The sequence below is a fragment of the Hyaena hyaena genome, unplaced genomic scaffold (assembly GCF_003009895.1).
Source record: "Hyaena hyaena isolate Hyena2069 unplaced genomic scaffold, ASM300989v1 scaffold_497, whole genome shotgun sequence".
NCBI classification, from domain to species: domain Eukaryota; kingdom Metazoa; phylum Chordata; class Mammalia; order Carnivora; family Hyaenidae; genus Hyaena; species Hyaena hyaena.
Genome location: NW_024081130.1, coordinates 418031 through 434357, shown reverse-complemented (window position 1 = coordinate 434357; position 16327 = coordinate 418031). Strand labels below are relative to the sequence as shown.

At 56.3% G+C, this 16327-nt stretch overlaps 2 protein-coding genes across 3 annotated transcripts; one reads left to right on the top strand and one right to left on the bottom strand.

The window, feature by feature from the left end:
* The first annotated feature begins 4916 nt into the window (after nucleotides 1-4916).
* NRL (neural retina leucine zipper) lies at nucleotides 4917-6543 on the top strand. Of its 2 annotated transcripts, none has more exons than XM_039254658.1 (2): nucleotides 4917-4982; nucleotides 6211-6543. In XM_039254658.1, exons 1-2 carry the CDS (start codon nucleotides 4917-4919, stop codon nucleotides 6541-6543), a joined length of 399 nt encoding a protein of 132 aa, XP_039110589.1. The 2 variants fall into 2 exon arrangements, with proteins under 2 accessions (XP_039110589.1, XP_039110588.1); XM_039254657.1 differs by having other exon boundaries at nucleotides 4917-5297.
* A 2819-nt stretch (nucleotides 6544-9362) lies between these two features.
* Nucleotides 9363-15913, bottom strand: CPNE6 (copine 6). The gene is made up of 17 exons (XM_039254741.1): nucleotides 15861-15913; nucleotides 14310-14481; nucleotides 13708-13887; nucleotides 13290-13364; nucleotides 13051-13125; nucleotides 12822-12905; nucleotides 12641-12730; nucleotides 12173-12277; nucleotides 11860-11946; nucleotides 11567-11626; nucleotides 11169-11302; nucleotides 11032-11086; nucleotides 10888-10939; nucleotides 10427-10560; nucleotides 10044-10280; nucleotides 9672-9846; nucleotides 9363-9555 (listed from the first exon to the last, which is right to left on the bottom strand). Exons 2-16 carry the CDS (start codon nucleotides 14475-14477, stop codon nucleotides 9709-9711), a joined length of 1674 nt encoding a protein of 557 aa, XP_039110672.1. The 5' UTR covers nucleotides 14478-14481; nucleotides 15861-15913; the 3' UTR covers nucleotides 9363-9555; nucleotides 9672-9708.
* Nucleotides 15914-16327: the final 414 nt, after the last annotated feature.

The window sequence follows — 16327 nt, the reverse complement described above, 5'->3', positions numbered from 1 at the left end:
CTGTTTCATCAGTCTGCGTGCTCCATGAAGGCAGGGCTGGCATCAGTCTAATTTACCGAGGTGTCGCTAAAGCCTAGCACGGTGCCTGGTGCTTAATAAACACTTGTCGAATGAACACACCAGGCAGACCGGGAAGATGTTTGAAAATTTGGATCCATTACTGAAGATTTAGACACCAAAGGCCAGATCTTTTAGGTCTTACAGGGTCTTATGGGCTCAAAATATGGGAGTGCAGGACAGAGGAGGTAGTGATGGCGCCCTGGATTACTGACTCTCTCTCCTCTCCTCCCTCTCATTTTATATCCCAATTCTCCCGGCCCTTGATCTGCCTGGTCTTCTTCCCCCGTTGTCCAACATTCCTCTGTTTATATCTTTCTCCTTTTTTCTCTTTTGGCAGCTGTGTTTCCTCTATGACCTGACCATCTCTCTGTCTGTTCCTCTGTATCTGCTTCTAGTTCTTTGTCCCCAGTCTTACTTTCCATGGTCCCTTCCTTCTACCTCCTTTGTTCTTCTGGTCTCTTCCGCCTACCACCTCTCTTTACCCCTACTTCTCTCTTGGTCCTCTCCGGAAGACTTTCTCTCTCTTTTAGTTTGTCATGGCCCTTTGCCCACCTCTTCCATGTGCCTACATCCCTCCAGCTCCTTTAATACAAATCTCTGGGGAGCCGCTGACTTGTTCTGCCCTTCATCCCAGGTCTACACCTACTGCACCCTCAGCTAAGCCTTCTTGCCTCCCTTCCTCTGTTCTGTCATTTCTGAAGTCCACCTGCCTTCATCTTTTTCACTCTCATTTCCCTGTCCCCAGATGTCCTGGAGCCAGTCAATCTCAGTATGCATCTCCCAGGCCCTGGTTCCACCCCCATCAAGGGGGCCCATTAACTACCTCTTGGGTCTCCACTGGCTGCCACAGCCTCTCCTCTCTGTGCCCTTGCTTGTATTCTGTGGCCCAGCCCTCACTTCCCGGACTCCTTTCCCTAGTCGGTGGCACCTGGTCTGAGCCCTGAGCGGCTCAGCTTGCCTGAGCTTGTTTAGTCTGACTCTTTTAGCCCGTTAGCAGCTTAGCCACCCGCCGCCCACGCCCCCCCCTCCCCCTTTCCTTTGAGCCATCCAGTAAACAAGAAGATCAGCACAGACCTGACAGCTGCTCGGGGGCAAGTGTCTGGCCAGGCCAAGCATGAGCAAGGGGCTACATTCAACATTTCCTATTCCTTCTTCAACACAGGAAGTTCTGGGGTCTCTTTCCTGGCTATGTGCCTCAAAGCTACATTCCATGGAAATGTGTGCAGGATTCCCTGGTCTCTATGATCCCCATTCCTACGAAGTGGCCTTGTTCCTAGGCTCTGGTTCTTCTGCAAAAACAACTGGATCCAGGCAATGACACTGAGAAACCTTATGACTTGAATAACCACAGCCATCTCTGCTCCACGAAATGCAGGAAGAAGAATGATGTCATCTGATCTAGGGCTTCTTATATGCGTGTGCGGAGCATGATGGGAGAGACCAGGCACACACACATGGGAGCTGAGTTGACTGGAGGTATTCTGCAGACCAGTGGTTCTCTAACTTCAGTGTTCATCAAAGTTGCCTAAAGGCTTATTAAAACACAGGTGGGGGGGGGGGGTTCCCAATCCCAGAGTTTCTGATTCAGTAGGTTTGAGGTGAGGCCAGAGAATATGCGTTTCTAGTAAGTTCCCAGGTACTGCTGCTGTTGGGGCCCACACTTTGAGAACCATTGTCTTAGGCCATCTGAATCTATCAGCTTTTCACCTAACACCTAAGGCTGGGACCAGGTTAATTTTTATAACTGATGATCTTTAGGGCTGATCACACCCAGATCTCTCTCTGACTTGGGACAGAGAGGCCCTCTGTGAACCTCATGGGAACATTTGGGTAGACTCACCAGGTAGGGAATAGAGTTCTATTCTACACACCTTGTTTTAAACAGCTTCAGACAGGTTTAAAAACCTCCTTAGCTAATTCCGAGCATCCCTGTTCCAACTTCTACTCAGGGATGAGAGCTCTAAGAGGTGTTAGGGGATTAGGCTGGAAATGTAGGTCACCCCCTAGCCATCTGGGAACCAGGATGAGTGAGAGAGGAAGAGAGAGGGACGGAGACACACGCAGGGAAAAGGTGAGGGGAAGCAGAGGGTGTGTGAGGGCAGTTACAGAAGTGTCTCAGATGGATTGGTGGTGATTAGATTTCAGTGTCCCGAGGTGGCCCGGAAGGAAGGAGCAGGGAGCCCCACTCTCCCTTCTCCTGCTCCTTCCCGCTGGGCTGCCTGTCCTGGGACTGGTCATCAAGAGTGGGAGAGGCTGAGGATTGGGTAGCCAAGTCCTAGAGATTCACCGCAGGGACAGTCGCCTGTCCTTCTGATATGATAGCTGTGAGGAGTATGTGTCCAGTCACAGTGGAAGTGGGGCAGGAGGTCAGAAATGTGAAGATTCCTGAAAACAGGAAACAGACCCAACTGGCTCGGGGAGAGTAGGTTCAGCCCACTTGTATCCCCCCAAACGTTGCCAAGACACTGTAGAGCACTGAAGGGCGAGGGTGTCGTGTCGGGGGCTTCTCTGGGCCTCTTTTCCAGTCCCAGGCTCTCAATCACTGTGGGCTGAGGGTGGTATTCAATGACGGTGGCTGACCAGGCCAATGCAGCTCTCTGTACCAGGAACTGAGTGCCTGTGAGACGCACCATCAGTGAGGAACTTTGTTGGGAAGATGCCCTCTTTCCTTCCTTGAGAACAAGCATACCCATCCTCTTCCCTCTTCTCATTCCCCCCTCAACCCCCCAGGTCAAAGAGATATGCAAATGATCCCCTTACCTCATTGGCTGCAGGCCTGAGGACCACAGATGACCTCAGAGAGCTGGCCCTTTAAGAGTGCCCTGTGGGCTCAGTGCCCACAGCGCCTTGTTCTGAGCACAGAGGCACCAGGCCCTGCTCAATGGGGTCTCCAGTCTCTGGGGAAACTGTGCCTGCCTGCCTCTGACACTGACCATATCATCTTTACCATCCCCCAAGTGAGTATATTTGGGGCCTACCTGGGTGCCTGGCCTTTCACCTACAGCCTTCTCCTCTGTCACCTGCTGTCTGCTCTCTGTTGTCTAGTTTCAAGAATCTTCACACATCTAGGGGCACCTGGGTGGCTCAGTCAGTTGGGCGTCCGACTTTGGCTCAGGTCATGATCTCTCGGTTCATGGGTTTGAGCCCCGCGTCGGGCTCTGTGCTGACAGCTAGCTCAGAGCCTGGAGCCTCTGTGTCACCCTCTCTCTCTGACCCTCCCCTGCTCATGCTGTCTCTCTCTCTCTCTCAGAAATAAATAAAACATTAAAAAAAAAAGAATCTTCACACTTCTGTCCCCTGCCGCACTCCCACCCTGGCTGGTTTATGTCCCTTACTGCTATCACATCTGAAAGATAAATAACTATCCTCACAAGTATCCTCACTTATCTCTTTATTCAGTTCTCTCTGGACACCCCTCTCACTGTTTCACCATCTCCTCTCTGCCAAGGATCATTCCTTCAATCTGTGTCTTTGTTTCTACCCCTCTGTCCTTTCAAGGGTGAGGGGGTGAGTAGATAGGGCAACAACCCTTGCCTAGGACAGGAAGAGACAAAGACTTGTCCTTCCTCTCACCTCTCTGGGCAGAGCCTGAGGGTCTGATATGTCTAGAGGAAGAGCTACGTAGGCTTGGGGTATCAAGATGGAGCCAAATGCCAAGCCCTGGGGAAAAGCACTCCCTGCCTTGCCCCTTAGGGGGCTGGCAGTGGGGCTGTTGGAACTGGGAGCTGGGCTAGAGCTTGGGACTTCCAAGCTGCAGAAGGATCCCTGAGGTCATCTAGTCTGAAGTTTCACCGGTGAGCACACACTCTGCTTGATAACAGGGAGGAGAGCTCCTTGGTGACAAGTTTGGGACGCTCTGGGTTGAGGTTGAACAGATGGTTTACTGAAGGACTTCTTAGATTAATATGTTGCTGTGCTTTGTGAATCTGCAAAACACGGGGATAGGAGGCAGCATTTCTCAAAATTATCTGAGCATCGACTTCTTGGGTATTTCTCACACTTGCCGTTTCCTGGAACATTCTTTGGAAAATGTTAAAGTCTAATTGCTTTTATTGAACAGAAGGGGAAACTGGGGTCAGAAAGGGGAAGGTCGTCTGTCCAAGTTCATACCGCATAGCAGGTTCTGAATTGAAGGAGGAAAACCAATCATGGTTGGTTCCCTTTGGAGAGATTGGCTTGGGGTAAAGATGGTCACCACTCAGTCCTGATCGTTCTAGAACTGACTCTAGGACCTTTCTTTTTTCCTTGGAAAGCCTCATACTCCTATGAAAGGAATTAATTGATTGATTAATCCATAGAACAGATGTGCATTGAGGATCTTCTATGTGCAAGGAATTGGCTTAGGTGTTCTGAGAGAGAGATATAACATGTTATCCTTATATATTAAAATTCATGGCATACATGCCTTCCCATTGTACTAAAATAGACACATACTCTGTCACAGTTAATTAAGCAAAAATTTTTGATTGCTTGGAAATGAAATGATGTCTCTTGAGATGACAGAGCCTCTCAGTCTGTCCTAGCACTAGAGTTGGGAGCACTGCCATATTCCTCTTGTTTTTCACAGCTCCAGAGGCAGCCGTGGGGCCAGACTATGTGCTTTCTTTTCCTTCAATCAGGCCTTTAAGCTGGTTGCCGGAGCCCCTGCCACCTGAAAAGTTGCCCCCGTCTGGAGGTGACTATTTATTTAGGGAACAGTGTTGCACCATTGCCCCTGCTTTCTAGAACTCTGGCTCTCCAGGGCACTTGGACTTTGGAAGAAGGAGGTTCTCATAAGGAGGCTGGCAGGCAGCCTCCAGGTGCTCCCAACCTTTCCTCTTTTTTTGCAGGTGCACCCCTCCCAATCCAGCCCCAGAATGGCACTGCCTCCCAGCCCCCTGGCTATGGAATATGTCAATGACTTTGACTTGATGAAATTTGAGGTAAAGCGAGAACCCTCTGAGGGGCGATCTGGCCCTCCAACAGCCTCACTGGGCTCCACACCCTACAGCTCAGTGCCTCCTTCACCCACCTTCAGTGATCCAGGCATGGTGGGGGCCACCGAGGTCCCTCGGCCAGGCCTGGAGGAGCTGTACTGGCTGGCCACCTTACAGCAGCAGCTGGGGGCTGGGGAGGCACTGGGCCTGAGTCCTGAGGAGGCTGTTGAGCTGCTGCAGGGTCAAGGGCCAGTCCCTATTGAGGGTCCCCACAGCTACTACCCAGGGAGCCCGGAAGAGACAGGAGCCCAGCATGCCCAGGTGAGTGATCAGTGAGTTGGTCTAAGGGGAGGCAGGGTGAGGGAGGACAACCCAAGAGAGGACGGAGAGTTCCCGGAGAGGGTTAAGGATTGGGCAAAAGACCGAGGGCAGGAGAAGACAAAGGCCCTTGAAAGAAATCAGAGGGAAAAAACTATTTTCTGCCCCTTCTCTTTTTCCCAAATGGAGAGAAATGAGTAGTCTAAACCAGGAGGAAGAGGGAGAAGATAAGGTTAGAGGAAGACCAAAAGGGGAGAGTTGAGAATTAAAGGGGAGCCGTTGATTACGGGGAGGCAAATTACTCAAATTACTCTGTCTATGGAAACTAGGGAAGGGGTTGTGCTTAGAATGGAGTGGAGTTGAGATAGCGGCACGGGGAATGAGGTTGGCCTTTTCAAGGAAGGCATCGTGCTTCCCCAGCCCCCAACCTTCGCAGGAAGGATTGGAACTCATCCTATTAATTATAGACACAGATGGAGGTGTTGAGCGCATTAGGATGTAATCCAAATCCTTTGAGGGTCACAGGGTTGCGGCCGTTAGGACAGGGGAGCAAGGTGCATTGGCGGGGTGGGGTCTGTCTGGGCGTGTGTCCGCCGGACATCCAGGGAGCCTGGAGCAGGATGCTAAGGGCCGCGCAGAGACCGCGCGGGTTTCAGGCGGGTGAGTCGCCCGTGGGACCGTGAGAGGCGGGGCCTGCAGCGAGGGGCGGGAGCGTGCCCCTCGGGGAGGAGGGGCTTGTTGGGATCTGGGGCGGGGTCTGGACTGCGGGGTGGATTCTGTGGAAGGGCGAACAGCAGGTAAAGGTGGGGGCCCGGGGCGGAGCCTTCCCGAGGGCGGGGTAGTCCCGCTCGCGACCTAAGAGTGGGGCCGGGCCGGACCCGGCGCTGACCCCGCTCTCTGCGCTCTCCGTCTACAGCTGGCGGAGCGGTTTTCGGACGCGGCGCTGGTGTCGATGTCTGTGCGGGAGCTAAACCGGCAGCTGCGGGGCTGCGGGCGCGACGAGGCGCTGAGGCTGAAGCAGAGGCGCCGCACGCTGAAGAACCGCGGTTACGCGCAGGCCTGCCGCTCCAAGCGGCTGCAGCAGCGGCGGGGGCTAGAGGCTGAGCGCGCCCGCCTGGCCGCCCAGCTGGACGCGCTGCGGGCCGAGGTGGCCCGCCTGGCCAGGGAGCGCGACCTCTACAAGGCTCGCTGTGACCGGCTGACCTCGAGCGGCCCCGGGGCCGGGGACCACGCCCACTTCTTCCTCTGAGTCGCTAGGGGCGGCCGTGTGGTGTAGTAGGTGGGTGGGGGGCACCACCCAGGAGGCCACTTTACCATTCACTAGATGGTTACTGAGCGCCTTCTGGTGCCAGACACTCCGTTAAATGACTACATAAATATCCCCCAAATTTCCTGGACTGCCCAAGGCATGCCCCGAGGTTAGATGCCGGTCATTTTCTGGGAAAGAGGTCTCCGCAGGCAGGCAGCGTACACAGCCCCCCACCTCCTGTTCCACCTCACATGACCAGGACACTGAGATCTGGAGGAGACAGTGCCGGGCACTGCCTGGGTGGGGCGGCGGGGTAGGGGAGGCGTGGATGATAGCTGGGTGACAGTGTATGGGAGGCGAGGGAGTGGTGTAACTTCCCCCTCAGTTTAGATTTTAATTCAAGGTTTTCAACCTGTAGCGCATTAAGGTGGTAATTAGCAATGAAGCAGTATTTTCATTCTGAGGCTTGTAAACACCTCATGCTAGGACTACTGCATATTTCAAGATTTCAATCACCAACAGCAAGACAGAGACTAGGAACTCTATCCATGAGGCTTTCATCCTATCCCATCCAGTGGCCTCCAGGGCTCAGAGCAGCAAAGGCTTGAGGAACAGTAGGGGTGGTTGGCGTGGACTGGGTGAGAATTTTGGGCAGGAGTGTGGAGACCTGAGTGCTGGTCCCAGCTCTGCCACAGGGTACCTCTGTCATCTTGAGAAAATCACTTGCTCCCTGGGTTTTGGTTACCTCATCTGATCCTGGATTGGATGACTTCTGACACCTTTCCAGTTCTGGCATCTCCTTGGTGTGGGAGCCCCAAGAGTCTTTCCAAGAACCCCCCCAAGATACCCTTCACCAAAGGGACTTCCTGTCCTGCTCCTGCTTCCTGAAAGCAGCCTAGGCAGTGAGCTCGTGCACTGGTCCTCTGCTGCTCTCTCCAAGCTGCCTTGGCCTCCACACCTGCATAGGGTACCCTTGTTACCTCCTGCCTTGCTGAGGGCTGAGGTGAGCCTTTGCCCAGCATGACAAGATGCTGAAAGAATGCAGTTTTTATGAATTAAACTTGAAGTTCAGGCAGAACTTTACACTATTGGCTGGATGTTCTTGCAATTTAAGAAGTGTTCATTCTTTAGCCTTGCTCCTGGGGTGTGTGTGTGTGTGTGTGTGTGTGTGTGTGTGTGCATGCGCGCACGCGTGCTATGTCTCAGTTCTAGAGGCCCAATGAAAATGGGGCGGAAGGGTGGGGATTGGGCCAGATGGAGTCTCCTCTTCCCACCGCCACTGCACAGAAGCCGAGCAGCATCAGTGACTGGGCCAGGCCTGCCTATGGCTATCCTGAGGTCCCACAGTTGCCATGGTTACCCAGCCCTTTGGTTCATCTGCCTACAGAGAGAGTAGGCGGGGGCTCTGGGCAGAGCAGAGGCATTGAGCTGGGAGCAGCTACCTCACCAGCCATTGTCGTAGGTCCTCTAAGGGACATAATAAATAGGGAGAAGCAGTCGAGGGTGGGGAAGAGGCTCCCATATGTCTCTCTTCCTTTCTGCCCCCTCTATCCACCCCCTCCCCAGCTGTCTCTTCCCATCACAGCTCTTGTTCTCTCCTCCCCCTCCTCTAGCCCAACTCATCCCTCTTCCACTCAGGAGCCTGCAATGGGAGGCATCTCCTCCATCTCCCCCAGGATTCTTTCTCTTCTCCTCTCCTTCTCCACCACTGGCCACTGGCCACCCTCTCTGGCTCTGGCTCCTCTCTCTGAGTGGCTCACAGAGCCTCTCCTCCTTCATCTCCTTCCACATGCATCATTGAAGGAAGAGGCTGGGTCAGGGAGGGTCCCTCCAGGGTCCCATCTTTTCTTCTCTTATTCTGGATATCACAAGTGCCTTGCCTGTTCTCTGGAGCTGCAGTCCAGACCCCACCCTGCTCTTGCACACCTTCCTTCACTGGCTGAGTTCCTGCACAGCACACACATGGGCAGAGAGAGACACCATGCACAGGCACCTACCCCCGTACACACAATCAGCCTACGTATACATACACCTGGGTCTCAAGATGAGGCTCACATGGATACACCTCACAGAAGCTGCACACTAGTGATTAAGGGTATGGGCACAGATGGGTTTGGGCTCAAGTTCGAGGCCCACCAGTTCTTTGATGATGGGTGAATTTAAATGGAGCGTCACTTGATTTGTGAGAGTGAATACATTTAAAGCTCGTAGCACAAAGTTTAACACATGCCAAACAATAATGTTTCACTGCTGTTGTTAATGTTATTAAGAGTACACAGCCTGACTTCCTGAACCTTTAAGACTACACTCATGAAGAGGCAGGGATGTGCAGTGCATGAGCACACACATTGCACACACATTCACATGCCCAGGAAAACCAGTCTGCACGGACCTAAGATGCTCCCTTTATATTCATAATTCATTAACAGACCTGCTGCCCTCCTTCAGTCTACCCCAACACCCCTTCTGGGCCCGCCCCACAGCTGTGTGGGGGCTGGAGTTTAGCTTGTGGGGGACTCAGCTGGGCTTCTCTGGAGACAGCTGTAAGAGGGCATCAACCTGCCCCTTTGACAGCCCCTTATTAAACCCCCCCATCTCTGGTAATTAACCTCCATGGTGCTGGGCCCCCTGGGGTTGGGAGGTGAGGGTAGAGGCTCATCACATCCCACTGGCACACAGTTGGGGTGTGTGCTGAGATAGCTGAGATACCAGACTGCCTGGGAGCTCTGGCTCAGATTCTGAAAGGTGCTGGTCCTCATTTCTTAATGGTGTGTATGGATGGGTTGGTGTTGGGCATCTGAGGCATGATGGATAGAGGCTGAGGTGCTAGGAGTGGTTCCCTTTATTAACGACCAGAAAGTCAGGATCACTGAAGAAAGTCACAAGGCTGAGGGGTATGGGGCCTGGAGAGATAGAGCAGAGCTCACCACGCGCTTCCAGGACCGAGGGGGCACAGCTGGTCCAAGAGGGACAGGCACTGGTCACTTGAATCACAAGGGTCAGGACAGGCACCTGGGACAGGGTGGAATAGTCATAAGCACCTTCCTCTACACAACGCTGAGCCCAGATGAGCTCCACCAAACACCACCTTGCACCCCTGTCCACCCCTTTGGGCTCCCAGGACTCACTGAGAGGCTGAGGGAGTGTCGGTCCAGTGGGAAGCAGTCACGGGCTAGGGCTGGGGGTCGTGGCCGGTGTGCAAGGCCTGGGAGCCCCTGGGCTGATGCCCTGGCTGGCGTAGTATTCCACCACCTGTCTGGGCACCTCAGCCAGGACACACTTAGCAAGCGCAGAGGGTGCGGCCTGGGAGTAGGGGCGGGGACGTGGTTAGAGGCCGGAGGTCGGGGGGAGGGCTCAGGGGAGGGGCGGAGCTTCGGGGTGGCCAGCTGGCCTCCGGCCTTATTTGGAAGCCTTCAACCCGGTGTGGGAGAGGCTGGTCGGATTTGAGGGCCTGAGGGGCTGAGGCGTCCTTCGGCCAGTGGGGGGCACCAGGCACTCACATCCTTGAAGTCCCGAAAGGGCACGAACTGGACGATGTCGCGGGCCGCGGGCACCCCTCGGGGGCAGCGCAAAGGACCGTCGTCGCCATCCAGCAGCCGCATGTCTGAGAAGTCCGCGTTGCCCACACCCACGATGATGATGGACATGGGTAGGCGGGAGGCACGCACGATAGCTGTGCGTGTCTCGGCCATGTCGCTCACCACTCCGTCCGTGAGCACCAGCAGCACCGAGTACTTCTGAAAGCAGGCAGAGGGGAGGAAGGGTAGGCTCTGTGTGCAAGGGCCTTGGCACCCGCCCCAAGCCCGGGCCCTGGCCCTGGCCCTGAGTCCACCAGAGGACCCCCCAGTGGGGCAGCGCCTGGTTGCCTGCTTCTTCTCCTCACCGTGGCTTGGCCGGTGCTCTGCTCTCGCTGAGCGGGCTCGGCCACGCGGTTGATGATGGGGGCCACGTTGGTGGGGCCATAGAGCTGGATCTGGGGTAGGCACCGGCGGTAGGAGGCGATGACTCCCGAGATCTCTGTAGGCCAGGAGGTGAGGCCAGCAGAGATTAGCAGGGAGCCCTTCCTGACACCCCTTCAACCAAGGAGGTCCTTCCCTGTCTAAGGACTGCCTGGCCCCTTAAGCTCCTCACTAAGCAGGAGAGTTGGATGGTCCAGGCTCTGGGAGAGGAGGGTAGGCAGTTGCTGGGTCAGGAACTGGGAGTCCCAAAGGAAGACAGGAGCTGAGTGCGCCAAAGGGCAGGGGGGTGGCCCATGAGGATGGCGTCTGTGCCCCTGCATGAGGTGTACAGGCTGTGCACGCTGTATGGGGGGAGGTGGGGCAGGTGAAAATCTCCCCTCTTTACCTTCACATTCAGGGTTTTCCGGGTCAAAGTTGATAGCAAAGTCATGGGACACCTGTGAGAGTAAGGTGAGGGCAGCGAGAAGATGCCTTTCCTTCCTTTCTGACTCTCCCACCAAATCCTCCCTTCTTCTCAAATCCAGCCTACCTCGAAGTTGGGGGGGATTCGAGCCCCAAAGCCAAATGCTGGAAACCGCTTATCACTGGGGAGAAGAAAAGGGGGAGGGCATTGGGCAAGGCCTCCCTGCCCGCCTCCCCTCTCCCCAGCCTCCCCCCGCCTCCCACCTGTCATAGTCTTGGCAGATGCCTCCCACTGCACGCAGGGCCTGCAGGTAGTGGTTGGGCTGACGGGGGCTGAGGCAGTGTAGGGACTGACTGCTCCTTGGGTCCCCATTGGAGGCCGTGAAGTCGATGGCCACCTAGTGGAGGTGGGAAAAGGGTCACAGTGCATCTACGAGAGCTAACAGAGGCTAGCCCAGAGCTAGGGTCCGTAGGGGAGGACCCGGGTAAGTGCAGTCAAGCCCACAGGTAGCCTCATCATGGAGTGGGGTGAGGGCTACAGGATGACAATGCTAAGTCTCATGAGAGGCCCCAGCAGGGGCAGCGGGGATTTGGGGTTCCTTCTGTTCATGATGTGCTTAGCCCTTTCCTCTTGCCTGTGTCCCCGTCCCCTGGGCCTTTACCGTGAAGCTGATCTGGCAGCCGCCCATGATATAATCCAGGAAGGTGTGCACCTTCTCCACCTAGCAGGAGGGGGAAGAGGTAAAGTGGCAAGATGGTCCTTTGAGGAGGGAGCTGAGGTTTGGGGGGAGGCCTCTCTGGGGGGAAGTGGAAGGGACAAGAGTTTTTGAGGTTGAAGTTCCCGGTGGGATAGGGCAAGCCTTCTCAGGTCCCAGAGGAGGAGGCATTGGTCTTTGAAACAAGGGCCGGGTTGAATCTGAGCAGCCAGCTGGAGGAGGCAGGCACCGGAATTTACCGTGCACTGGGCCAGGACCACGGTCCCCGAGCTCTTGTAGTTCTTCTTCTTGTCCCGGTACTTGGGGTTGATACAGTCCCACTGCATCTAGACCCCACACACCCCACAAGTCTAGAGTCACAATTCCATCAGGCAACCCCTGGTCTCCCTTTCAGGAGAGCCTCCCAGAGCAAGACCCCCATGGCTCAGTCCTTAGACCGAGCATAAGTACTTTCTACCCTCTCCTCCTATTACGTATACTGGGCTCTTCAGCACCCTCAGAATTCTCCCAGGGATCCGGGTGGGGTTCTGGGAGCTGGGGTGTTTGTGGCACCTCCTGCCCAGGGTTTGCTGTTCCTTCCTGCATTTCCTGGAATGTGCTGGTGAACTCGCCGATGAAGTCGTGCTTCCCGCTCGAGTCATAGTCATACACCAGGAACTGAGAAGGCAAGGAGGGGAGGGGAGAGGGGAGAGGGCTAGGGTTGCTTTGCAGTGGTTTCTGGGGGCAGGGGAGGGACTTCAGGAGGTAGGAGGCTAATAGTCTCTAGGTCCAAACGGATGTCCTTAAGCTACCCAAAGAGGCTACCTGCTGAACTTTATTCTTTGGCTCAATCTGGCAGGGACTCTGGCCTTGATAAAAGGCACACATTGTAAGAACACTGAGCTGTGACTGGGTCTTTACTCCACCGTGGGAAGGGCTTATCCCATGGGGGAGGGGAAGGGGCTTGACACACTCAGGGGGAATGTCTCAGGCAGAGGCTAGATGCTCCAATAGGCTGCCCTTGCTTGGTGGGGGCCTCACCTTGAGAGGCCGGTGGATGTCACAGCTGCAGAGGGAGTGCAGGGACAGGCGGAATGGCTCCCAGCTGGGATTCAGGTTGTTCTTCACCACCTTGGAGAGGCATCCGAGAGCTGGTCACCTCCCCTCTAGGCTTCCCTGCTCTGCTCTTCCTCCCTCCTTCCCCACAGCTCCAGGCACTAACCTCAGTCCTCCAGACGAGCTGGTCACTCTGGTCACCGTTGGTCTTATAGATCTCCATGAAAGGGTCAGATTTGCTGAACAGATCCTGGACAGAGGAAGGGACCCATGAGCCTGGTCAGGTCTGCGAGGAGAGGGGGCTAACAGTGAGAAGGGAGCAGCCCTGATTCATCTTGAGTGGGGGGACCTCGGCTCTCTAACAGGGAAGAATGGGGCCTGGACTCAGTTCCAACCTTGTTGTCCAGCTTGTGGGCTCTGAAGGTGAGTTGCACATAGTCATTGGTGCCAGATACCTCCTCGGCCACAATCTGCAAGGGGGAAACAAGTGCAGGATTCCCCCCTATCACCCAAAGGGTCACCTTATGCCCTTTCCCTTAGGTGGGAGCCAGTCCTGGGCATGATGTCACCATGGATGTCCATGCAGGGGCATTGAATGCCATGCCCAAGGGTCAGTATAGATGATCTTGCCTACCGTGATGGTGGACTTGCCCGCAGTCTTCCCATTCTTCAGCAGCAGTGGCTTAGTCACCTTGGTTTGTGACACAATCTGGAGATGGAGGTGCAGCGAGACCCAGCTGTGACACCCCCACCTGCTTTGGCCAGGGAACAAGGGACAGAGTAATAAGGGGCCTTAGAGTGCTCACAGGGGCTGTACTTGGGCTAGGGTTGGATTTAATTTCCACAGCAACCTTAAGAGGTAGGCGCGTGCTCCCATGTTTAGATGAGGAACTAAGACTCAGAGAGGTTAAACATCTTGCCTAAGGCTGCACAGCCAGTGAATGGTGGATTGGGGTCCAAGTCCAGACTGAACTCACTCCAGAGCTTATTCTCTGTTATTTCAGCTTTCAGAGGCAGAAGCTGAAGGGGTTGGGGTGGATGGGAATGCAAACCTGGCCCAAGGTGCATTCTGTAGAGCCGAGGAAGGTGTCATTGCGGGGGCTGGTGGCTCCGTCCTCAGCGTCAAACACGTGGAACTGCAGGGGCTGCTTCTCCTCAAAAAAGTACTCAAGGGCCAGCACCCGGGAGAAGACAGGGCTGGAGCAGGAGCGTAGCACCTCTGTGCGCTCCACCTGCGGCAGGGGGTGAGGGCCCTCTGGGAACGCAGGCTACTTTTCCCTGCCCTGGACCACCCTGCTCATGCCAGCTTTCCTCGGGCTCCCGTATCCCCAGGGATTAGCTCTTCCCTGGTTAGGCTGACCCGCAAGCTCAGGGTGCTGCCAGCCCACTGGACCATCCGTCCTCTGAGGCTCTGATAAGGCCTTTGGGAGCTGTGCCACTGCGTGGGCCGGTCCCAGGACCCTATGGGGCTCCGTGGCTCTAAAATGGCTTATGTTCGTAACGATGACACACCTGTCTCCCAGGCTACCCCCACAGCCTAGAATAGGCCCCTTGGGGTCCTTACATTGTCCTGTGAGGCTTTCCTTGCCCCTTCCCAGCCCCCCTCCTTCCCAGGCCAGGAGGTTAGTTAAGATAAGACCCAGCCCATTCTCACCTCCACCCACTGCTCATCAGAGTAGAGCTTGAGCAGCACGCAGGGGTGGGGCTTGGTGAGTGTGTCTCGGTCCAAGAGGCCATGGCAGGACACCCGCAGCTCCACCCGCGAGGCCCCCAGCGTCATGGCTGGGGGCTCAGGCACCCATCCCATCTCAGGGTCCGACATGTCACTGTGGGGACAGAGCAGATGGCCTGGACACTGGAAAGGGAACATCTGCCAGGGGAGGGGTCTGTCTTCTGGAAACCTGGGCCCCACACCTCCCTCCCCTCCCCCCCCGCCCCCCGTCCTGCTTCCTGAGGCCCCGGGATCTCATGGATCTCCTGCTTGCCCCCTACCCACCCCCACCCCTGCCCTCAGCTTAGCTTCTCTGGAGCTGTGGACAGGGAGGGCGGAGGACCTGAGCTTCCCACTCTTGCACAGCCCCATGCCTCTGTCACCTCTGCTGACCTACTAAGCATGGATGGGGCTGGAGAGGGCCGGGGGGTGGGGGTGGGGGTTCCTGGCAGTCTTGGCTCCTAGGCCATCGATTGATCCATGCTTTCTGCTACCTCAGCACCTTCTGCTATTTCCCGACTGATGTTTGAGCCAGCACTGCACTCAGTCTTGGCACGAGGGAACTGAACTGGGGCAAGGGGGTGGGGACATCAGTGGAGGAGCCCCTGGAAGTCTAAAGGGGATGGGCCTCAGGAATGGAGTCTGCAGTGGGCAGGAGGAGGCAGGTTGTAAGACGCCCTGCGTGGCTGTCCCTATCCACCTCCCCCTGCTCATCTTCTGGGTGACTTGCGGCAAGGGAGGGGTGATGGGCTTGGAGAGTCAGAGACAGAGCCCTGTCCCCCTCCACCCCCCCCAGCTGAAAGCTCTTCCAGGTTCCTGGCAGGGGCTCCCTCTATGACAACTCCCGCTTCCCTCCCCACCTCCCCTGTTCTCACACTTCTTGGCAGCACTGGCACTGTCTCTTAGCGACAGGATTTTTGGGGAGCCACAGCCCCCTCCATGCTGCCCGTGGGATGCACGCACGCCACCCTCCCCCAGCAGTGGTATCAAGCCTCGGGCAGCAGCAGGCAGGGGTATGCTGGCCCGAGTTCACGGCTGGTCAGTCCATCTATCTGTGTCTGTCCACATCTCAGGGTGAGGCTGTCTGATCCCATGTCGTGCTTCCCCCAAGCGAGTGTGCGTTGGTGTGTCTGGATGCCCCCACCCTGTGTGTCTGTCCCCTAGTCGTGTGTCTGTATCCAGGAGGGTGTGTGCCAGTTCCCGTACCTCCCTCAGAACTGAGACCCTTCTCTGGCTGGCTACCCCCCCTCCCTATAGCGCGTACCTTTCTGGATATGTGAGGGAGGGTCTGGGGGGGGATGGGTGGGGGTCTCTGCCTTCCTGTCACAAGTCTCCCAGCTCTTGCAGGGCCCCTGAGATGGGCAGGGGCATGTGGTGGTGAGGGGATCGGGCAGGACTGGAGACCTCTCTGGGGGCTGCGGGGAGATGTTGTTACGGAGACTGGGCCAGGCTGGGCCAGGCTGGGGCTGGGCTAGGGAGGAAGGGTAGGCTCACCTGGGCTCTAGTCGGGGGCTCCTCTCTCCGGCTCTCTGGCCCTGGCCCTGACTCCCTTGCTTCTCCAGCCGCTGGCGCCGGCTCCGGCTCCGGCTCTGCTGCTATTTATGGGGCCTGGATGGGGAGGGGTGGGGGGGCCGCAGCACCAGCTCCCCCCGCACAGACCGGTTGGGAGGGAGAAGAGGGGGGGGCAGGGCCACTGCCTGGGAGGGAGCCACAGAGCCGGGGGAGGAGGGCGGGCCGGGGGTGGCTCAGAGGCAGGACCCCCACAGACACAGTGACACACATCTTCCCCTTCACACCACACCCACATGCACACCCATGCACACATTGTGGCAGTGCGTGCGCGCGCATACATTCACACCGGGAGACAATGGAGACACATGCACCCACGGCTCATGGGCTCACACGTATCCTGACACACACAGGCGCCAGCACCATAAACTCACTGTGACACCACGACAGTT